General features: G+C 53.3%; 7 protein-coding genes across 7 annotated transcripts; 4 read left to right on the top strand and 3 right to left on the bottom strand.

Moving 5' to 3' along the window:
• Positions 1–749: 749 nt before the first annotated feature.
• PG997_008309 (uncharacterized protein) lies at positions 750–3,522 on the top strand (the record flags this gene model as incomplete). Its single annotated transcript, XM_066812624.1, is given in 4 exon segments — positions 750–761; positions 927–1,255; positions 1,272–3,358; positions 3,425–3,522. The coding sequence occupies 4 exon segments, from the start codon at positions 750–752 to the stop codon at positions 3,520–3,522; spliced, it is 2,526 nt and encodes an 841-aa protein (XP_066667966.1).
• A 1,099-nt stretch (positions 3,523–4,621) lies between these two features.
• Positions 4,622–8,422, bottom strand: PG997_008308 (protein STU1; the record flags this gene model as incomplete). Its single annotated transcript, XM_066812623.1, has 5 exons — positions 4,622–6,193; positions 6,313–6,799; positions 6,858–7,775; positions 7,838–7,927; positions 7,977–8,422. The coding sequence occupies 5 exons, from the start codon at positions 8,420–8,422 to the stop codon at positions 4,622–4,624; spliced, it is 3,513 nt and encodes a 1,170-aa protein (XP_066667965.1).
• Positions 8,423–9,735: 1,313 nt separating this feature from the next.
• PG997_008307 (uncharacterized protein) lies at positions 9,736–10,569 on the top strand (the record flags this gene model as incomplete). Its single annotated transcript, XM_066812622.1, has 1 exon — positions 9,736–10,569. One exon carries the CDS (start codon positions 9,736–9,738, stop codon positions 10,567–10,569), a length of 834 nt encoding a protein of 277 aa, XP_066667964.1.
• Positions 10,570–10,926: 357 nt separating this feature from the next.
• PG997_008306 (uncharacterized protein) lies at positions 10,927–12,060 on the bottom strand (the record flags this gene model as incomplete). The annotated part of the gene is made up of 1 exon (XM_066812621.1): positions 10,927–12,060. The coding sequence occupies one exon, from the start codon at positions 12,058–12,060 to the stop codon at positions 10,927–10,929; it is 1,134 nt and encodes a 377-aa protein (XP_066667963.1).
• Positions 12,061–13,593: 1,533 nt separating this feature from the next.
• PG997_008305 (exocyst complex component Sec5) lies at positions 13,594–16,780 on the bottom strand (the record flags this gene model as incomplete). The annotated part of the gene is made up of 4 exons (XM_066812620.1): positions 13,594–13,935; positions 13,986–14,279; positions 14,347–16,055; positions 16,093–16,780. The coding sequence occupies 4 exons, from the start codon at positions 16,778–16,780 to the stop codon at positions 13,594–13,596; spliced, it is 3,033 nt and encodes a 1,010-aa protein (XP_066667962.1).
• A 780-nt stretch (positions 16,781–17,560) lies between these two features.
• PG997_008304 (uncharacterized protein) lies at positions 17,561–19,067 on the top strand (the record flags this gene model as incomplete). Its single annotated transcript, XM_066812619.1, has 6 exons — positions 17,561–17,647; positions 17,717–17,773; positions 17,939–18,025; positions 18,164–18,205; positions 18,277–18,601; positions 18,637–19,067. The coding sequence occupies 6 exons, from the start codon at positions 17,561–17,563 to the stop codon at positions 19,065–19,067; spliced, it is 1,029 nt and encodes a 342-aa protein (XP_066667961.1).
• Positions 19,068–22,385: 3,318 nt separating this feature from the next.
• PG997_008303 (uncharacterized protein) lies at positions 22,386–22,663 on the top strand (the record flags this gene model as incomplete). The annotated part of the gene is made up of 2 exons (XM_066812618.1): positions 22,386–22,495; positions 22,561–22,663. 2 exons carry the CDS (start codon positions 22,386–22,388, stop codon positions 22,661–22,663), a joined length of 213 nt encoding a protein of 70 aa, XP_066667960.1.
• Positions 22,664–23,104: the final 441 nt, after the last annotated feature.

Below are 23,104 nucleotides of genomic sequence, written 5' to 3'. Positions count from 1 at the left end.
GTTTTTGGCGGGGGGTGTAGGGGTTCATGCATGGCTCCGGTGTTACCTGGCTGCGTCATGGCCGGTTCGTAATGGAAGCAATAGCGCTACTTGGTCATGGGAGGCGCAAATGGACTATGCGGTTCCGGAACGAAGATATAGAATCGAAGGAGGGGCCTCGTATAAATCTGATACGACGATATAGCAGTAGACGATTGTTTTCACGTCTTGTAATGGACATGGCAATTTTTAGAACGATTGTATTTTCTTGCACACGGTTTTTTTAACAATAATATATCTATATCCCGGGACACTCGCATCTGCCACTAAAATGACACCACGGAATATTGGGTTGATCGCAACACTGAACGGCGGGACTGGGTACCACGCCCACCTAAACCTAAAGTAAACCATGACTGGACTAGGTTCCGTTCCCAGGCATTGAGGGGTCCTGGCTGTGGTGGGGGGTCACCACCGCCCAGTACTTTACTTGACCTGACCTGCTATCAGCCACTAATAAGTACTCACATACACCTGGGCACCGTGCTAGAACAGAACATTGAAGGAAGCTAAAGTAAGCGTTACGGCGTCTGTGCAGTTTTCCAGCTCTTGGCCACCAACCCTGTAAGTTCCATTGGAAGAAGAGAAAAAAAATCAATCAGCACCAATAAATATTTCCGGTTCTATTTCAGACCGCCTAGCCTATGAGGTTTCTCACCGCCTTCTATCTGTCTGTCGCCTGAGCATCGCCATCGCGACGCACTTACACAATGGGTCGAAAGGTAAGTGTTTAGCCAATGCCCTCATCTTCCACCTGAGCCTGTCCGATGCGAGAATGAAATGCACTCGATATCCGACACTTTTCTCTCATTCCCAGGCATTCCAACATGAACGACAGAGGGTCGCATATTGTACGGCAAGTTGCTGACTAGTATCGATCCAAATAGCCCAATCCAGTCATCCTCTCGTACTTTGAGCGAGGCGAGAAACTCAAGGACAACAGTAACAGATATGCCCATACCTGTGTCAAATGCGGCGAGCACTTTGCCAAAGGCCGCATCGATTCTCTGACAAACCATTTGACCAAGAACTGTCCTGCCATCTCGGAAGCCGAGAGGATCAATGCCTGCCTAGCCCTCCATGGCATTTCTGGGAATACCGCCGCGGCTCGCAGTAACAGGGCCAACAACGCCCAGAACAACAACTCGGCCGCCAATGCACTTGCCCTGACACAAAGTAACTGGACTGCGCTCGAGACGCTGGCTGAAGTCTCCCCGTCAGATTGACCTCAGCGAGAAACATGATGACCATGTGCCGCATAACCGCAACCAGCCCGTTGATGCGACTTCGGCCCCCTTCACTGACAGTCTGCTTGCTCCCATGGAACACCACGATTTCCAGCAGCTTCATGAGCAATTCACCATGGAAGGCCAACCGCTGACTTTCGACGGTCACCCGCAGACCGAGGATCAACCGGGATTAGAAGCCGCCCACCATCAAATGCAGCACGAGATGCACCATGATATGCAGCACGAGATGCAACATGAAATGCAACATGAGATGCCCCATGGGTTGCAGCATGAGATGCAGCACGAGATGCCGCATGAAATGCAACACGAAACGCAGCATGAGATGCAGCATGAGCACGAGCTTACCACGGAGGAGAAGTTGCAGAATCTCCTGCAAGCTGATGGCGTGCCCAGCGACTCGAATCTCTCCGTGGCCGTGGCAGCGACTGCTCGGCTGAACCCGTCCTTTCTTGATCCCCAATTGCACCAGGTGTTGCATCATGAAGCAACTTCGGAGTCCATGGACGCTGCTGAGTGTCCTGTAACATTGGCCCCTAATGAGAATTTGGAAGCTGTCGAGTCACTGCAGTTTGCACCCACCTCGGAGGACACCGCGGAACAGCCTCTCCCCGAGGCTCCGTTTCCTCCTGAATCTGAGGCTGTTACGAATCCGTCAGCAGGACTGGAGTCACCCGTATCCAACATGGAAACCACCACTTCTGAAGCCCCGGCTCCTCTAGCGACCGAGGGTCTAACGGGGGACACAGACATGCTCATCGACTTTTCACCACCGCCGGCTACCAATGCTAAACGCCCTGCAACCCCTGGTGATCATCAAGTTAACATCACCGAGACCCCTTGGGCAGAGCTCACATATATCCCCGAAGGCCTGCAGGCACCGGCCACCGTAAGCAGCCAGAGCCAGCAGCTTGCGTTTAGCCTCGCTAAAGGTGGTATGCGGATGGAGACGATCAGTCCCAATGGAACACGCTCGAAGCATGCGCGGGCCCGGTTTGACTCGGAGCGACGGAAGGAGGTCCAGGAAGTCCGTCGCATTGGTGCCTGTATAAGGTGTCGGATACTGCGGAAGGTTTGCTCAAAGGGCACTCCGTGTGATACGTGTCGAAAGGTCCTATCGCCCCGTGTTTGGCTTACTGGATGTGTACGAACAAAGCTAGCTGAGCAGCTCGAACTCTACTCGGCCGGCGTCCAGGTTGTCATTGCACAGAAGCGGATAAACGAGCTGAAGAGCGAGTACACCTTGTCCAATAAGGGTGTCGTTATCGAAGCCTCCCATTTCAAGGAAACGGGGCACCAAATGGTTTTGCAAATGCTGGAAGGTTATTCGACCAAGGATGCCCAGGAACACAAGGTCGACCCCGAGGCTCCCGGTACACTGGTTATGATTGACTCCAACAAGGAGGACATTCCAGCCAAAGTAGAGACGTACATGCGCCAAGTCCTACCTGAGCTTATCAAGCGCGAGCAATCGTCTCACGTACGAGTTACCCTTGAGTGCGCTATGCAGGTTGTGGAAGAAAGCAATGACGAGTTGCTGCGAAGATCTCTAGATCTCTGGGGTCTGGTAGAGTTGATGGATCGTGAACGCCAGTGGTCTTTTCTTAGGAAGATGAGCGATGGGAGCGGTGGTGTCGTAGAGGTCAACGATGATTCTCACAACGAGATCTTCACAAATATCTGCACGCAACTTACTGCAGGAGCCGAGCGGAAAGCTGCTGCAACCAGTAAGAGCCTCCTCAACGGGATCCAGCGCAACTTGCAGGACGGCAAAACAAAGCTTGGATTCCCCATGTTTCTCACCGCCATGGTTTTCCTGAACTGCGTTGAGAAGACTACATGGGCCTTCAAGGCCTGGGAAGGCGAGAGCATACGGCAGCAGTGGCCTCTCGAGAAGCAGCCGGACCACTTCTATCATCAGGGATACGGGCTCTGCGACCTCCTGCGGATGCTCCTGATGATCCGACATACTCTTCCTAGAACAACTGCGCCGGATTCGGACACTCCTCTTGTCGCTGATGATCAGCAGGATGAAATGGTGAAGAAGTACTACCGCGACTTGAATGTAACCTGTAAGGCCCCTCACCCCTAGCCATCAATACCTATACAACTATGAAGCCACTACTGACCGTATTTAGGCGCGTTTCTACAAGAACGAAGGGATCACTTCTCTTTCGACCAGTCTGATTCGAGGTCACTGGAGTTCCTCTTTTGCTCCAATCTGCTCCTTACTTGAGAAGCCTATGGAGAGTGTAGAGAAATCTTGTCAGGGGTTTTTCCCATCTCTTTTCTCCCAGACTGCTTCATATGGCTAGTAGCTACTGGGAGTGAAAAACACGGACCATTAATAGGGATGGCCTTTTGGAACAGGGTGAGATCATCCAGGATCTTTTGCCAACATGGGTGCTTTGGTATCCCGCAGAGGAAGAACAGAAAGGGCGTCTCACGACATCGTTCGGTGAAGAACGTGGTCTTCGATCCTTGTGTCAACGAATGCAGCGATGCAGTGTCGGAACGAAAAAGAAGAAGAAAAGGCTTTGGTTGGTACTGTGGAATAGATGCTTCTTAGACAAAGATACCCCATAGCAGAAGTCTAAGAAGAACGGCGTTTTAAGGTCTCGCGTGCTTTCTGTCGGTTATATACTCATACAGTAGCCTGGACATTGCTTTGCAGTCGTTAAAGCCAGACGTCTCGCTTTGATGCATATTCAGCGGTAAATTGTACATATATATAAGGATCACGCAATCAAGTCTTGTAGGTGTATGAAGTATTTCAACATATTATTATACTCGCAAAAGTACCGTATCATTACAAAAATCCGTATAGAGTATACAAAGAACCCCATTCTTTCCGTGTCCTACACAAACCAGAGAGAACCATGAAGAAAAATAGCCGAAAGGTTCTGTCCACGTCTTTCTCTCTTGTCCACGTTTCTCCCTCGCTCGTCACACCAAAAAGAAAAGGAGCAGTCAAACTCCCTTGAACCGCCATTTTCCCGTTGCACGCAGAATAATACAAAATCCTCCCTGAAAACTCCCATCAAAATTTCCGCCTTGGGCATGCCGAATCCTTCCTTTCCCTATCTCTTTTCTCTCTTGTTGCGGCCAAGAGGAAAGAGCAAATTAAGAAATCGAAGGGATTTAGAAGAGAAGAAGAAATGACGAGGGGTATAATAGTAGTCCAACACGCCACCGCAAGCTGTATTTCCGATGTAGTAGGTGGTAGTACCCACAGCCCCCTCGCTGCTCTCTGTATCTTTACGTGCGTATGTATTCACCACCTCTTCTCTCTCTGCCAGTCCGTGGATCTCGCAACCCTCACAAGGGAAAAGAGACTACGCCGACGGGGATGAAACGGCGAAGAGTGACACGAACAAGGGCAGGCAAATGGAGAACTGAAGATGGAAGAAGTGCAGGAAGAAGCCCATCGAAGGAGGGCAAGCGACCAGTTTAGGCAGACGCAAGCCCAAGCGAACACCAGCCAGGCCAGACACCAGGCCAGCACCACCGCGGTCCAGCAGCAACCTTTCAACTAAGCAGCCGCTGCCGGGCTGGCGGACGTCTCCCCGCTGGCGCTTGACCACGTAGTACGTGATGAGGCTCTTGGGGTCGTCCTTGACCCCCTTCATACACTCCCAGAACTTGTGCTCGCCGACGCGCGCGTGCAGGGCGACGCAGAGCTGGACGGCGTCCATGCGCACGCCGCTCTCCCGGCTCTCGAGGCAGCGAGCCGCGAGGTTGGCCAGCCCGCCGATCTCGGTGTCGTTGGGCGTGAACGTGGGGCGCGTGTCGATGAGCTGCTTGAGCACGTGCAGGCCCATGCTGAGGCTGCGAGAGCCGGCGGCGTCTGCCTCTATTTCGCCCAGGCGCCGCGTCATGGTGACAGTGATCTCGTCAGCATCTCCGAGAGTCACAAGCTCATCAGCTAAGAGCTCCATACCGCTGACGATGTGAGTGCGGGCTTCGTAGGCGGCGCGGGCAGCAAGTAATGCTTCCAGCCCTCTCGAGACGTGAGGTTGAAAGCTGTCACGCAGTTTCTTCAAGAGAAGCTTGATAGTCGCCAAAATTTGGGCCTTGACATCCTGTACCTTCTCAGTGCTGAGGTCTGGTAAAGGGGCTTCCAGATACTGGAACAACCCGACGAGTAGCGCATCAAATCTGTCATCTGTAAAAAGACCCTTGTTATCCCGTATCAGAGACTGTAGTTTCCGGAATCCGTGGACGTCGAGAGTGCGTGACTTGACGCGTGCAGTACCACTGTCTAGCAGGCGAGCATGCTGGCGGGCTTTGTCTGGACTAATTGGTGGGTCTTCCCCTACGGCCTCGACAGCGCTGACGCTCAAAGACAAGCGGCCTGCATCCTCATTGACATGTCTTGCTTCCAAAACAGGTCGCTCAGAGTCCCCATTGGTTGTGGGCCGTGGGGTAGTGGAGGGGGTTCCAGCAGTCAGAGGATCCTCGTAGACCGTAAGCGTTTTGGAAGGCGTTCCAGGTAGTGTAGGCCTCTCTCTTCCCTCACTGGTTCTCACCCCTTCAGGCTGGACAGGTGCCGCGGGTTCTGCGACTTCCACAGGTTGTGGGTTTTCTGTGGGCTCTAAAGATTCCACTGGCTCCGTAGATCCTGGAGATGCCATGGACTCTGCAGGCTCTGGAGACTTTACAGGCTCCACATGTGCTGCGAGCTCTTCGTGCACCTCCTGCGGCTCAGGAACGACAGACGGCTCCCTTGCAGGCACCGGTCTGACATTTTCTTTGAGCTCTGCGACGTTTGGCACGACCAGAGAGAACTCTTCATCTGCCTTGGAAGGGCTACTACTAGGATCAAACATAGGCACGGTAGTCTGTGCCTTGACCGGGGTATGTTGCGGCGATTCCGCAGATGGCGCCTTGTCTGCCGTAGCCGTTTGCTTTGGCGAGCTCAGTACACTGGACTCGCTGAGCGTAGGTTGGTGTCCGGGTCTAGGTCTCGGTGCCGTCCTCTTAGGGGACCCTGAGATGACTTTGGGGGTACAGCCTTGGATCTAACCTCACCAGGACTGGATCTCTCAGATAGTAGGCCATCATTGTTGCGACCGGAATACGGCCCGGCAGTAGCGGGTCGGGGCGCCATTTCTGGCCGGGGCGCCATCTCAGGCCGCTTCCTTACAGGCCTCGTAGGGGCAGCAGACATGCCTCCATGGCCAGCCATAGCCTTCGCCCGCGTTTGACCTGTAGATGAGGCAGCGCTGGGTTGGACGGAAGAACTCGATGTCGATGCCGTGGGCGCTGTACGCTGGGGCGATATCGTAGCCATTGCAGAGCCTGGGCGTACTGGAAGATTCTTCACTGCAAGAGCCTTCTTCTGTGCCATCATAGCATCTCTCAGCGACGGTTTCGATGTGGTCGTTATTGTGCTCTTTGAGAAGCCCAAGCCTGGCCGCGCTGCTGGCTCAGCTCCCTTCTTGGGCGAGTTGGGATTGTGGGGGTCCTTGTGTAGAAGCTTCTGCGCCGTGGAATCCAGATTATCCATAATCCTGTTAAACAAGTCAGTACACTGCCCTCGATTTCCAGAAGAGGGTTGGGCCAACTCACAGTTCTGCTCTCGCGGGCCAAACAGTGGCAAATAGCCAATACGTTGCACGCATCTGCTCACGGACGCCAGGGTTCGCGTCACCCAAGCCTTTCTTGATGCACTTCTCGATGAGCTCCAGGCCCCCTGAATGCTCAAGGTGATGCTTGTGGTGCGACTCCTTGTTGATCAGTATCTTGAGCCATCCGGTGGTATAGGTTCTGGGTTGTACGTTCTTGTCCTGGCAGGCACTCCAGACATGTTGCATGATCCTAGCATTGTAGGTTGTTCTGCCGAGGATCGCATCAACACAGGCATTGGCCAGCTGTGACATGATCTTCTTGGTCGCGGCACAAAGCTTGATTAAAGTCTGCATCAGTAACTCGACCATGGGGTCCATACCAGGCCCGAAGGTTATGGCCATGTCTTGAACAAGAGCGCATCCCTCCTTCGCCAAACTTGTTCGTAGGGTCATGATTGCTTTGATGATGCCATCTAGCATGCTTTTACACGAGGCCAAAAATTGGTCAGGGAAGTCTTGCGGAACATTGCCAGCAATGAGCTTTCTTAGCTTCGTTATGCTCTCTTCGCGTTTCAGCCAGTTTTGTTCGGTCTCCTTGCCTTCGAACCACGGGTGCATGTCCCTGAATATATCATCGAGCTCACGCGACGTGTTGACGTATGCGGGATCGACTGGTTCCGGACGCGTCTCTGCCATGGGCGTTGTAGGTCTCTCGCTAGACATGGAGGACACACTGGCGGCCAGGTTGCCTCTCGGCCTGACGAGAGGCGCAGAATCCGGTCGGTCCTCGGGCATCGCTCGTTTGGCGGTCGCAGGGCCAGGGGCTAGTTCCTTCACAATGGCCGATTCTATCGCGGGGCGCACCTTGAAGTTCTTCAGCTGTTTCTTCAAATCGGATTTCGCAGCATTCGGGGCGTCTCTGCAGGGCACTTGGTTAGCATTCGCGACGAACGAAGAGCACGTAGTTCCCGAGGGGCGCACCTGAACAGTTCTATAACCGTCATCTTGGCGGTGTCGCGCACCATTCCGTCGGCATCCTCCAACAGTTCCATTAGTGTGGGAACGTATACTCTGAACTGCAAGCCGTGCTCCTTATGCATCTGCAGCAGCCACTGCATACTCGCTTCCCTTGGCCCGGGAGTTTTTCCCGGCCATGGCGACGTTGCGCACGAAACGCTCGGCCTCTATTGGCGCAGCTCCGTACATGGTCGTCATAGCTTGGATAGCCAGAGCTCTAAACTTATCCTTTGGGTCGCCCAGCTTGTCCACGATAAGCGGCAGCGTATTCTTTGCTTCCTTCAGGAGATACTTGGGCTCCTGTCGCGACAAGCGCGTGAGCAGGTGGTTGAGTGCCGTAAAGCCGGCATTGACAAGAAAGGAGTGCTGGGAGCTTGAAGCCAGTCGCAGGGCCTCGAAGAGCGGCGCGACGCACGTGTCCGGGACGTTATGTTGCTTGATGGCGGACTTGGCGGCAGTGACATGATGGGCTTTCGTATCGACGGAGACGTCCTTTTTCAATATCGCCATCAGGTCGGCGACCTGCTGGTCGGTGAGTTTTTCCGCCATCTTCACCCGTCGCAAGGGTGTTGTGAGCTACTATTTCGACAGGCAAAGGGTATCGTTATTTTTCTCTCCTTCTGTAGGATATCATAGAACAGTTAGTAATCGTCTCGGTACGTGTCGCATTCAGCCGAGGGGTGTAGGTAGCGGGATAAAAAGGAATGTCGGCCAGAGCAGCGTCTTTTTGTTTCGACTGGCTGCCGTGTTAGACAGCGAAGGAGACGAGAAGAACAGGGAAGGAGAAAAGGGCGCATTTGTTTGGACGTACTCAGGCTGGGTGTAGGTTAGTGTTGGCTTTCGCAAAGGGCTGGCTTGTTCAAGTAGGATCTAGAATATGCAGCAAGGACATTGGTCAGCGCGAGAGTGGGATTGCGGTGGTGATTTGTCCAATGGATCGGTCGGTGGTGTCGATGGTGGTTGCGAACGGCAGGCAACGGCGATAAAAGAAGCAAGGTATGCTGAGATGGTGTAGCAGATTTGTTGTCGCGACGCATCCCAGAGTCCAATGATAGGGACGGACAGGTGTTGTGTTTTTTTCGGGAGTGCAGTCAGTCAATCAAGTCGAGCTGTTGCCGATCAACCAGCAGCTGCTGCACCTCGCACTCCAGTCTCGACATTAGCATGCAGCAGCAGCAAACAGCTTCTGCGGAGATACACGCCGGCCGCCTGTGGAGTTTCGGCCTTTAGCCCAACCCAGCCCGACCAAGAGACGTGGACCTAATAGAAAACCCGCCAAAGCGAGACATTGATTGGGTCTCTAGCGGCATTGCGCCCACGCTAGAGCGGCATCACCCCCTGTAGGTGCCCTGCAACTATAGAACGGTACCCTTGCCAACCCAGCTGCTGATCTCGAATAGGCATCATATGGAGACCGTTTGTTTGCAAAATGAGGGGCAGATGCAGCAGCAGCGAGGCTGCTTCTGCTTGCTTGATATCTACCTACACTCAGGTCAACTGATCATGTGAAAACATCTTGCTCCAGGAGCCAGATTCTGGTCATGCAATAGCCCGTCGTGTCATCTACTACTAAAAGGAAACATGTACGCCAGGCAAATGTTTTACAGCGCACTACCATACCCAGCCCCTCATCTGGGCACCGGAGTACAGGTGAGTATGTGGCTGGTCCCTGATCTGGATAAACACATGAAGGCGGCAACAGGCAGCCCCGCATCACCACCGACAACCGACAACCTGCCGCATTACACACAGCAACCAAAAGTACCTGCTTATAACATAGAGGTTTGAGTTTCGCTTCTCGTCCAAACATTCAGCATATGCCTTTGCCACCCTTGACCACCCCTGTCCCCTTGCCCGTCTTCATGCCCGGCATGTCTTACCAGCACGATGCTCCTCCTCCTCCCCCAACCGACGCGGAGCCTACTCCGTCGCCCGTGCCTCATCCGGGTGGGGTGTCCGTGACCGACTCCTCCGGGTCCCCCTCCTCCACCAAGCCGCCAGCCGACACCTCTTCCTCCTCCTCCAAACCCTCCTTCGACCTCCCCAAACTCCGCCTGCAGTTGCACGACCTCGCGCACCCGGGGTCCGCCATCTTCCTGACCTCCGTGGTCCCACCGCAAGTCTTCAGCGCCGCCGTGCAGAACGTCCTCTCTCACCTGTACACGGCCCCGGGGCATCCGCACCAGCACCCGCCGCCCACGCGGTCCGTGACGCTGATCCTGCGGCCTATGGGCGGCGTCGCCTACACGACGGGGATCGACCTAGACGACGACCACAAGGAGATCCATCTGTCGCTCGAGTACGTCGCCGGCATCAACCCGCCCGGGCGGCGCACCCACGAGATCACGGGCGTGTTGACGCACGAGCTGGTCCACTGCCTCCAGTGGAACGGCCACGGCGCCACCCCAGGCGGCCTGATTGAGGGCATTGCCGATTGGGTGCGGCTGCAGTGTGGGTTGGCGCCCCCGCATTGGAAGAAGGAGCGGGCGGCCAAGTGGGACGCCGGCTACCAGCACACGGCATATTTCCTCGAGTATTTAGAAAGTCGTTATGGGGAGGGGACGGTGAGGAGGTTGAACGAGAAGTTGCGAGTCGAAAAATATGAGGAGAAGGCCTTTTGGACCGAAACGCTGGGCCGGCCAGTAGAACAGCTTTGGGAAGATTATGGGAAGGCATTAGAGATCCAAAGGCAGTAGTGTCGCTGACCCCCAGGATGGCATGAGGGGCGTGAATGAAGCCACGCAAGTTTGAGTTGCAGTCATGACTTCTCGGGTCATCGTCACGTTCGAATATGCATGTGTCGATAAGCAGTATTATCCATAGTATAAATTTGCTGTCACATTGTAGTATAGAAGAGAAGCCCGGGAGGAAAAAAATACGATATCCCTATGTTCATGCTGCAGTCGCAATACTCCAGGACGCCATGAATGCCCAATTTCCAGAAAAACAACTGCAAAATGCCATAAAGCCGTTAAATCCTACGACACCTTGGCCCCAGAAAACCCCCAGGTAACACCGTACGAAGCAGACAGTAAAGAATATTACTAAGCAATCTACGAGTGGATGGGCTGGGGCCCATCGTTCTCACTAACAACACTACCGACCTCAGACCAACTGTTGGGAGTGGCCATGCCTTCGGACTCGCTGACCACGTCGTAGTACCGTGACTGTCCCTGTGAGTCGACCGAGCGCGCGTCTTCCCCTAGGTCCTCCCCAGAACCAGCAAGAGAGTTGGAATCTGTCGGTGTGTGGATGCCTTCGCTGACCAGCTCGGGTTCGGAGAGCGGTCCAGCGGGCGATTCCGGGAGAGGGGAGTAGAAACTGGGGTGTGCTGTCTGTGCCCAGGCTTGGATAGAACTGTACGCATCATCGCGGTCCTCAGGGCCTGCAGTCATGTATTCGTCCTGGCCCAGTTCTCGCTCAAGCGTGGCAGCGGGAGAGGCCTGTGGTTCCTGTGTAGTAGGAGTTGCAGCATCGATAAGGGTGGGAATGTGCTCAGGTGGTGCAGAAAGAGTGGCGCTTCTCGGCGTTTCATCGCGGGCGACGTGTGAGACACTATAGATATCGGTATCATTCTCATCCTGTTCGGGGTCTACCAAGCTGTTCTCAAGCGCAATGTGCTCGTCGATGCCGTTCTCGTCAGCGAAAGGGTTCGTGTATGCGGAATAGTTCAGGCTTCGTGGTCCGTCCCCGCGGCGTCTCAATCCGTCAGCATCTTCGCCTCGGACGTTGGCTCCGGTGTTAAAAATGAAGGTCCCCTGTTCGCCGCTCGAGTCTTGCTTCAGGAATTCATCGAAACTGGTCTTGGTCTTAGGCGTGGACGGGCTCTCTTCCTTGAACTGCTGTTTCTCCCTCTTCTCTTCGGCAATCGCATTCCAATACATTAGCTCTTCGCGTTGGCGGCGACGGGTTTCGTCATCTGCATCAACACCCAGTTCACCTTCTCGGACATCGATACCGCGTGAGCGAAGAAAGCCTTCAGCGTCCTCCGGTCGATTAAACAAGTTCTCACGGTCTTGAGGGCTGATGCTGTCGCCAAGAGAATGTAAAGCGATCGCAATGCGCCGTCGGACATCTTCGGCCATCCGTCGTAATTCTGGCGATTCGTAGATGGCGATGCCGGCCGCTATTACGACCGACGCGGCGATGACGCCGACTGATAGTGCAGCATGGTTAATAGGTGGCATCTTGGCGACGACTTGAACGACAAAGGCTTATGGCTTGCCAATGTCAAGAGGAAAGATGCGGAACCCAAGCAAAGCAGGCAGGAATAACAAGTAATGATTTAGGGAAGAAGTCAATCAAGCTCGAATAGGCAGCATGGTGGTCAAGTACTGAATGTCAAGCCACGCAACCGCCTCGCCTCTGCGTTTTCGCCACCACTTGGGTGTTGGAGCTTCAGGTGTGCTGTGCTAACTGGCCATATGATAGGCAGCAGTCGAAACGCACCACACGCTTGACACCTTAGCAGAGCTCAGGTGCCACCATGAGGCACCAGGGGACGTTGCCAATCATTGTGGGAGAAAAGAGGAGATCAACAGGCAATGGATCGTCGGGGGCGGGGCAATCATTTGCCCCAAATAGAAATAGACGGGCGTACCTTTGATGGCCACTGGAGCAGGCATTTCGGCGGGATGGGACACAACTTCACGGCCTCTTGGAGACAAACCGACGAGGAAGAAGCGAGCTGGTGAGGAGAGGGAACTGAAACCGGCAGGAGGGAGAACAGGTGGGAGGATTGCAGTTAGAAGTAAATGAAATCGATGGATGTACCGGCAAGCCAGGAAAATGCCTGGGGAAGGCAGACTTCCAAATAGAGCCTTCAATGTTCGGATGTACCTACCTCACTGCGTGGTTATGCCTGGGTTTTAGATGATACGGGAGTTTCCCCTCCACTCTTCATTACAAGCGTTTGCCGTTTACCTTCCAATGCCATGTCGCCTTTCTGCTACTTGCCGAGCCGTCCACGGCTGATGGCGAGTAAGCAAGCGCCTTTGCGCTCCAGGAGTCCAGCCTGTCCAGGACGCCTTGAAACTCAAAGCCCGCGTGACGTACACCACCTGGTCTTATTCTGCGCAAGCCTAACGCAACTGAGATCGGCTTTTCCAGGCCGTCACAAAATCGGGGGCCTTTTGCGGTTTCAGTGCTACATCAGTGCAACAGCACTCGAGATCGAGGACGGACAGAGTCTTGACCCTTATTGAAATGGCGGCATGCAGATTACCATATGCCACATGGAGACAAGTATTGGAACAGTAAGATTAAGATTGAGGGGTGACGACTATCGTGGCGCGGGGCATTGACCTCTCGAGTTTATGTCTTCCTGTCATACATGTATGTACAAGTACCTAGGTAGGGCTTGTGCGTGCATAAGTAATCATCATGTTAAACACGTGAGCGCATTTGAGAGCCAGCGAGCACTTTGATACAATTACTGATGTTATTTACCTACAACTGGGAATACTGTCCATTGCGCATCTTTCCCGACGTACATGGAGAAGTATGACGCCACTGTATACCTAGAATACCTGTCATTCTCGAGAGCTGGTGTACATCCCCTTTTATTCAAATACTGGATAATTCAGCAAGGAAAAGAGCACATTGCAACTTCGCTTATTAAACTTGCAGTTCATCAAAATATATTTCGTCTCATTATATCTAGGTACTGTGTGTGAGAAAGGGCGGGCTCCGTCATAACTCCTGCTCTTCCCTCGGCTCCATCAACCCGTCATAGTCCTCTCAACCTGGCTCTTCCGCGGTTTCTTGAAGCAAGCAAAGGAGTTTTTGCTGAGGTCGCGCAGCTTCTTAAGCACATCTCGCATTCCAGGCAACTCACCCTGCAACCTGGCGCGGGCCGCGTCGTCCGTGCGGCTGTCCAGCATGCTGTAAATCTCGCTCTGGAGGCCGCTGGCGCGCTCCGTTGTGTACTGGCTAAGAGTCTGCGCCACGAACTCGACATCCAGCGTGGCCTGCATGAGGGCCCCCAAGTCGTAGCGTGGAGACCGTGCCTTGAAGGCTTCCAGCAGTTCGCGCGAAAGCTGCTCCAAAAGGTAGGAGAGAACCTGCGCCGTTAGGGAGGGGCGGTAGTGGACACCTGCGTATGTACGAGAACCAGCGATAGCAAAGCCTCGTAGATATACGGCTTTACTTCAGTTGGTTTTGGTGAGCTTCCCCAGCTTGGATCGTCGGAAAGCCCAGAGTGAATTATGCGGCGCAAGTTTTCAATAGACGGTTTGGTGTACGTTTGGAACAGGCGCGCATCGATTTGGCCTAGCACATCCTTGATTGTTTTGGATTCGTCGGTGAGCTTGACTGAGAACGAATTCTCGAATTGGCCGTTCAAATTCGGCACTACTTGGGAGCGCAATGCCTGTAGGTTGCTGAGAGTCAAAAGCATACGGACATTCTGTTTCATCATGTTAGTTTACATAGTTCGTCTTCCACTTTCGGTTAGAGAAGCAAGCGCAGCTTACCCGGTCTCCAGCGTCGATGCCCTTCATCCCGACACTGAGAGAAGTCCTCGCACTTCCAGAGTGAATAGGCGTGTCCAGATCCGTCGTCCACTCGTCGTCGGCTTTCTTGATCGACCTTTCGGCGTTTTCCACCATGCCACTTAGCGCCTTGTACAGTGTAGTCACGTACTGACTGCGCACCATCTGCAGTAGCTTCGTCGGGGGAGGCAGAACGATGTCGGCAGTGTCGGGCTTGGTCATGGCTTCAGAAATGTACAGTATCTTTTGCATCCCACCCAGCAAAGCCCCTTCAAAGGCAGCAAAAGTTGTGGGCATGCGGGTTACATCACCCAGCTCCCGAGACCTTTGCCAGTCCTCGACATACTTGATGTTCTCGGCATCCTTATTCCAAGCAGCACAGATCGCGGTGACACACCTCTCCCGAGCCGCACCAACCAGGGTCTTGAGATGCTCGACCTGTTTCTCATCAATCTGGGTCACTGGCGTGATGCTAGCCATCTCGGATGCACCAGACCCAACAAAGGCCAGCATCTTTGAGAGATAGTGCACCCCGCTGACCGAGTTGGCGTTGGGCGGCCAGAAAGCAAACTTCTCCCAAGCCTCACCGCGTCTTGGTGATGGTGGCGGCAAGTTGTTCGAGTCGAAGTTGAACCTCGGATCCCGGAGCGCGGTAGGTGTCAATGACCCAGATACTGGCGTTCCAGGTGATTGCGGCAAAGGCGAGAAAAGGAGAGAGATGTCCTCAGGGGGCGCACCGGCGAAGAACTCGAGGACATGCTGTCGTATCATGTCGACAAGTTCGACTGTGCCCTTCCTGAGATCGAGCGTGCCCTGGTCTGATAGACGATGATGCTCACGGGACTCTCCATTGTAACCAACAGGAAGAGATGACTGCGTCTTGCCCTCGATAAAGCCGTCTACTGTCTGCCAGAATTCTAAAATTTCGCCAAGAATCCCTTGAGTAGATAGCAGCATGTTCAGGAATTGAAGCATCTTTTCCCACAGCTCGATGACGTCTGGAGCATCAATCCCATCTGGCTTGCTTTCGACGGATTGCCGACCGAGCGCCCGAAGATGCCCTGCCACGCTTTGCGGTGCTGGCTTCTGCCCATTGGCCAGTCGTCGTCTGAGGACCTCGATCTCGACTTTTCCGCGATCTGCTACAGACGAGATCTTGCCTTTCAGGTAATCAAACCGGCTTAGTAGCCATACCCATATGGGGTTGTCCTCCACGCCAAGCTCCAGGAGCAAACTAATTAACTCCATATGTTGATCTTGGGGCCGGCCGGCTTGCACTTCTGTCTTGGACACGCCGTTGAGTGAAATGAGCTTCTTCCAGATATCCCTTTTAAACGTCTGTATCTGATCGTCGACATCGTACCACATGCGAGCGGCCAGTAATATCTGATAAGCTTGGCTTTCGCTTGGCGCAGTGGTACCCAAGTCTTGCACCAGTCTCCTTGCGTCATCTGCGAAGCGGCGTGCGCGAGTGTACTCTTCTACTAGAGTCTCGTAATCACGCCGCTTGATGCTGTCAGCTACGTTGGAACTGGCTTCGATATAGTCCCTGAAGCGTTCGATGGAGTACTGAACCGTCTTCAGGTTCTCCTCCTTCTCTCGTCCGCCGAGCGCAGGACCCCATACATCTTCCGCTTTGGCCGAAACATCGAGCAGCGGTGTCTTGATACCCATTACGCCATAATCGCTTTCTTTTATCAAAGCATTCTTTTTTCCGGGCATCTGCACCTGGAGACAAGGGTGAGACCAGCGGGTTCGCGCCGAAAGCAGGGCCACCGATACTATTTCTGAAGCTGCTCCTGCTAGCATGTCTCGAGTGAGCGCGTGCCCGTGTCGGTGACGGCGGCTCGGCACCCCTGTACTTCATCTCTTTGTAGACATTGTCGATAGTGGCCTTGGCCTTGACGAACCGCTCAAAATTGGACTCGACAAGGACTTTCAGAGACGCAGACTTTAGGTCAATAGATTGGGATAGGCTGTCGAGACCAGACTCCAGCATTCGGGTATCGTCGAGCGCATGTAGTTGGGAAAGGAATAGCGATGGCGAAAAGTTGGTCGAGGACAACAGGAATTTGGTTCGTAATCGCGGGTCATCTTGAACAGGAAAGCCAAACCGCCGCAACGATCCCACGACGCTGTCGCTGCCTCCCAGGGGGTCAGGTTCATCCCGCTGCACCAGACTACCAACACCGCCCGACGATACTTCGGAGCCAGGCACGATGCTTGTTCTTCTATCACTGACAGCGCGTTCGAGGGCTTGGTATCGTGACTTGCGGCGGTTGTGTTTCTGCTTTTTCTGCTCGGCCTCGCTGTCCGAAGCGTCGCTGTTGTCCTTGTCGGTAGGCCATTCTGCCGGAAATGCGGTCGGTACGCCGTAGAACTCCAACACGTTCCGCTCGAAATCGGGGGCAGCCATCGCTATATCATATGCTCAATTGATGGCCGTCGAGACCAAGCATTTTTCTCATCGGGGTATCGACATGAGACCAGTTGCAAACGAGGTCTATGTTTTGGGGGGTTGTATTGTCTTTGAAGTCGGAGGTCATTGATGGGTGTCGCACTGGTCGCCTACGAGACTCGGTATCCCTGTCTCCCTGAGGTTTGCGACGGTCCGGCCCCCCATTGTGCCTTAGGCAGGCTCCTGCCGGGAAAAGGTGGGGATCTGCCCAAGAAGATGCTTGGAACGGTGCTATAGTTACAGTTTATAACGGTATTTACGGTAGTTGGTTCAGGACTTATCTTCTTGCACCATTGTAAAGTATTTGAATACGCAATATCACAATAAATCCAGGCCGAGGCTTTTTCTCTTCAACTATGATTGAGTAGGTACATGTAGATAGATAGGTCTCTCAATTATTTGCAGAAAGCATGGTACTAGAGGCGGCGTTGTTGCTACCTACTTATCTATGGATATTCCTAACTCTATTTCCCCGTCTAGAACGGACTATTCGGCAGGCCGGAACCCACGTCAGAGCTCGAGCAGCTTTTTGTATCGAAGCTTTCCGGATTTTAGCCGCCCGTCAGACTAGGCTAGAGCAAATTTACATCTGATAGCATAGCCGGCAGGCTGGCGCCTTTATTAATCCCTCGAAGCAAGCTCTGGATCTTTTGTATTGCTAGCCTCAACGCCATTCACGCAGTTTGCAGGAGCCTTTCGACATCTTTTATACCCGCTCCTCTCAGACAATTATTCACAATGCTGGCCATTCGAAGCGTCTCGGCGCCCATGCGACGCCAATGCGTCCGCGCAGCTCCTCGCGCCGCTGCAACTCTATCTTTCCAGGTGAGACCAACATGTCGACTGGTTTGGGCTATTTGCGCCATTGGCAGCTAACATCTCTTTCAATGGCAGAACCGACGATTCTACTCGGACAAGGTGGCCAAGTTCACCGGACAAAAGGACGCCAGTGTATGTTTTCTTGCATCCAAACCCTCGCGACCGGATTGCGCAATATAAAGGCACTCGGCCTACTTGCCATGCCACCCGGGCAATCGAAAAATCACCACGAATCCAAACCATGACCGTGAACCATGCGACGTTATAGGGCACACATCTAACTGGTTATCCACGTAGGGAAACTTCCCGGTCTCGATCATTGAGGGCGATGGTATTGGTCCTGAGATCTCTCAGGCTGTGAAGGACATCTTCGCTGCTGCCAAGGTTTGTTATTGCCAGTGGTCTGTGATATGCCAGGATTTTTAACTAAAGAGACATACAGGCACCTGTCTCTTGGGAGCCCGTTGACGTCACACCCATGCTTGTCGATGGCAAGACTTCCATCCCCCGGCGACGATTGAGAGCATCGAGCGGAACAAGGTTGCCCTCAAGGGTCCCCTCGCCGTGAGTATTCCTCTTCCGCATCTTTAAGGAGCGAAGGGCGACACAACCACTAACTAGTCCCGAATCACCAGACTCCTATTGGCAAGGGCCACGTCTCCCTCAACCTTACCCTGCGCCGTACATTCAACCTCTTCGCCAACCTGCGACCTTGCCGATCTGTTGCCGGCTACAAGACCCCTTATGACGGCGTCGACACTGTTCTCATCCGTGAGAACACCGAGGGTGAATACTCCGGGATTGAGCACGTTGTGGTTGATGGCGTCGTCCAGAGCATCAAGCTCATCACCCGCGAGGCTAGCGAGCGTGTTCTGCGATTCGCCTTCCAGCACGCTACCGAGATCGGTCGCAAGAAGGTCCGCGTCGTCCACAAGGCCACCATCATGAAGATGTCCGACGGTCTGTTCCTGAACGTCGCTAAGGACGTCGCCAAGGACTTCCCCACATCGAATTCGATGCTGAGCTGCTCGACAACACTTGCCTGAAGATGGTCACCGACCCTCTCCCCTACAACGACAAGGTCCTGGTCATGCCCAACCTTTACGGTGACATTCTGTCCGACATGTGCGCTGGCCTGATTGGTGGTCTCGGTCTTACGCCCTCCGGCAACATCGGTGACCAGTGCTCCATCTTCGAGGCTGTCCACGGTTCGGCTCCGGATATTGCTGGTCAAGGAAAGGCCAACCCCACGGCTCTGCTTCTCAGCTCCATGATGATGCTGCGACACATGGGCCTGAACGAGTACGCGGACAGGATCGAGCGTGCTGCTTTTGATACCCTGGCGGAAGGCAAGGCGTTGACGGGCGATCTGGGCGGCAAGGCCAGCACCACCGACTATGCCCAGGCCATCATTTCTCGACTGTAGATACCACCATCTCTCGGCGATCATCCACTTTCCTTCTCTACTTTCCTCCCCTATAATGCATCACACTGGGAGCGCAGGGGGCAGTAGTTTTACACAGTAGACTGTACAACAGATGGGACGAATTGGCATGATTGATTGAATAGAAATGAATTCTTGAAACACAATATCTGCATGAAGGCACATGTCGTGATACTACTGCTCGGTGATTCCTCTTGATGCAGTACGGATATGCCTTTGTGCTGCATTACTGGTGTGTAAGACACAACTCTTAAGAAGCGTGACTGGCCCGTATTATGGGGGCCTGGCTTCTCCTTCTATTGTATGCGGCCGTTTCGAGTTGCGTTTATCATAAGCCATGTACATGTCGCAACATCTGGAGTATGCGCCCAAGGTTGGCATGCAGTTACGAGTTAGCGGAGCCGAGACGGCAGCTCACGTGCAATGATGGGACGAGCTACCTGGAGCCTACATGTATGTCAACCTGCAATTCCGGGAAACCCTCAGATTTTCCACTTCGCGGTGCTGAATATGCTCGGATATCGCTTGCTTCTCAGGTCAACCTCCCGGTTCCATATATATATATATATATATATACATGTATGTTGAATATCCCAGAATATACCTACATGCAGGTATATAGGATGTAGGTAGCGTAGAGTCTCCCAGTGAGGGGATGCATCGGCCAGGGTTGTTTCTTTTTTTTTCAGGATATTGGGGAAATGCGGTACATGAGTCCTTCCACAAGGCCCCCGTGTGGGGGACGGCATGTCAGTCTGGGGGTTGCGTCTCTAGCTGCAGATGCGAATGTACAAAAGGAATTCATCTGCATGCAGCGTTACATGGGGGGTCGTTCCCAAATCAAGTTTGCTTTGCTTCTAAGGGCTCTAAAGCATGCCGGGCCATAAGACATAAGGCAGTAGGAATGCATCAAAAATAGGTGGTAAAGGTGGCATATTTGACTATCCTCCTCACATCACTTTGAAGGCGGTGAAGAAACCACGACGCCTCCTTACGCGATGTTCTACGCGGCTCTCGGTTGTCGGAAGGGGCAATTGGGCACGCGGCTGAAACTGCCTGCTCCCGCCGCTGCATACTGCATGGACACATGGAACGCTGTGAGCAAGCAAAGACCGACGACGATCACGACGATGCAAACCAATCAGTGAGGGTGAGGAAGTCGAGGCGGCAGGTCTTGATACGGCGCATGCGCCAAGCGCTTACAGTAGTATACCTCCACGGTACAGCATTACAGTAATATCAACGGAATCCAACGTGGACTACCTACATATGCACAGTAAGGCATACATATGCCGATGCACCAGTCCGTGAGCGTGTCTCAGCCATCATGAAAGGGAGGGGTAACGGTGTTCCTCCGACTTAAGGCAAGAAGGAGATGGTCGATGTAGCTCTGAAATTCGGCAGCGGGCAACTGGGATGGGATGGGTGGTTGAGAGGCATCCAGTTGATAATGGCCAGACAACAACCACTTTCTCGCCTGCATCCCAGGAGGCTAGGCAGGCAAAGTAATCAGAAAAGGTTAATGCAGACAAGCTTTTGATTGAGTCCCCTCCAAGCCTCCAAGTGCCTAGTGGGTGTAACGTCAGGCATGGCATGGTGTGCAGTGTTGGGTGGTGGCGTGGGAGTCGGCACAGTCGACGGTCGCTCGGTGTGCTTACGACTACATGTGGGTTGATGGAAAAGGAGCGGGAGAATTGTCGGCTTCGCCTTTTCGAGTCATCCGAAGAGCGAAATTGTTCGGTACTACTACATGCTCCTGGTCCTTACCTCGCTGCATCTCAACTGCAAAGATGCAGCCGGAAGTAGGTACTTGCTCATGTTGGAAATCCATGCCAAGATGAGCGCTGCATGTTTGCCACGCCGCTTTGACTAGAGATCGACACCAGGGCTTGCTTGGATCGGAAACCATCTCCAATCATCCCGACTACTGATGTACGGAAAATGAAGAAACATTCTGGAAGCTTTGGGAAGCGTTGGTAGCATCTCCAAGCAGGCTTGGCATCAAACAGACGCAGAGAGCCTTACATTGCATTGCATACATGCTAGGTATTCGAAGCTGCTCGCTCGGGAATCCCACAATAGATAAGTGTGGCAGGCAACGAACGTATGGTTCCCTCCTAGGAAATACCAATGTCACCCACCATAAATTCGACTAATAGCGCAGTTCCTGCGTGCATAAACCTCTACAGGCAGGAAGCATGCATGTATCTCGTGTAGATACTTCCAAGTGTGTGTGTGTGCCGCGGAAGTGGGTTTGTTAGCTAGGGTACTGGTTTTCGGTTTTCTGTGACGATTCGATGGGGTTCGCGATCGGTGTTCCGAGGCCGTGGCACTTGGTGGGCGGACTTGAAGCCCCCGGCTGTTATTCCCGACGGTATTCATGACATTACCTACTGACTAAGGTTAATGGTCTTTCTAGAAGCCCTGCCGCCTGCCTTTTGTAGTCGGGGTTTGGACAAGCAAAAGCATCCACTACAATGGAAGTTGCCAGTTGACGCACGCACAGCAATTGCAGAGATCACGCGAGAGTCAACCCTCCCCGAGGAGCGGAGGGCTGGAGGAGTCCCGTAGACCAGACTGGATAACGCAGGCCATACCTACACATTAACATTCATCCTGCACGTAGCATGCGACTGCTGCAGCTTTCTTGGACTCGCGAGTATGCGCAGGCAGCGCAGGGTGGGTGTGAAGGGTCTACATCGAATAAGAAGCCGGGCGGCCGAGCTGGCGTAACTATTCCCAGAACGGCGAAAGTATCGGTCCTACTAGCAATTCCCTCTTGCAGGCCGTCCGACCAGCCTCGCACGCCGGAACGAACGAACACATGTTACGGCGCGATATGTACTGTACGTACTCCACCCCCAATATATTGGATGGGCGCTTTTAAATCGCTCAATCCAACTTATGTACAATACAATCCAACTTGTACAGGGTGAGTAATGCTGCACCGAGATAAGGGCTTCTCGCGGTTTCTGGTTGGGGCTCCAGCCGGAGAGTGTAAGTGCCACTCGGTAATGACTGGGCCTATCTCCAGTCCTCCCTACCTCTTAATTCGAACTGAGAAAGCCGTGCAAGCGCCTTCCACTCTGTTCAGACGTATAAATTCAGACTCCTGTCCTTCCCCTTCGGCTCTCTTTGTTCGTTTTCTACATTATCCTCTCGATACCACTGTCATCGCTCCAACCGCTTCAGTCTATATATATATACATAAACTACGTCTACTTGTCCGCACCTCGGAAACTCTTACAGACCTTGAACCAACAACGCCCTTTTCCAGAACCACCAGACACCACCTTCAAAATGCCTAACCACGACATCAAGTCTGTCATTGACACCAAGCCCCTCTCTTTTACCTTGAACACCAAGGGTGGCAAGTGGAAGTGCACGTTGCACTCCAACCGACAAGCTCTGTATGCCCTCCCTTGGCGAGCGCCTGGATTTCCCTTTGCGGTGGCTTTGGCTAACCCTTTCACAGTGAGAAGGCTCGCAGTGCTGCTGATAAAACTCCCGGCATCAACCGCGCCGACTCGGATATGTCTATGTCCTCGGCAAGCAGCACTACTTCGTCCCAACATTAGAGCTGCTTTCGTCCAGATCTACCAAACCTTAACAGGGTGATGGGGCAGCGTAACTCTATTGTCAATTACCTACTCGGGGAACCCTGGATGAGCCCAGTCTTGGCATGATTTCGGAAGCCCAAACCGCCAAGTTGGGTGATGAGCATATATCGACAATCATGGCGTCTTCTCCCCCTGCAGACCAGCTTCCATACCCAATGGCGCTCACGTATGTGAAGCAAAGTTGGAATATGCAGGCGGGAAAGCTTATCGACGGCACTACTGGGTTCGATGGAGACTCTCCATCGCTTCCCTGCTTTCCCACGGTATCCCCATCTCTTGGCGCCAATCAACGCTCAACGAACGACCACATCCATCAATAAGTCAACTGATATGCATTTTCCGCGACGGAGTTGGGAAATATCCATTTGTTTTTGTTACTAGATAGGCTGGGAGGTATGG

This window comes from Apiospora hydei (genome assembly GCF_038363865.1).
Source record: "Apiospora hydei strain CBS 114990 chromosome Unknown utg000006l_segment0_segment0, whole genome shotgun sequence".
Taxonomy (NCBI): Eukaryota; Fungi; Ascomycota; class Sordariomycetes; order Amphisphaeriales; family Apiosporaceae; genus Apiospora; species Apiospora hydei.
The sequence above is the reverse complement of the archived record's forward strand: the minus strand, read 5'-3'. Positions and strand labels throughout refer to the sequence as shown.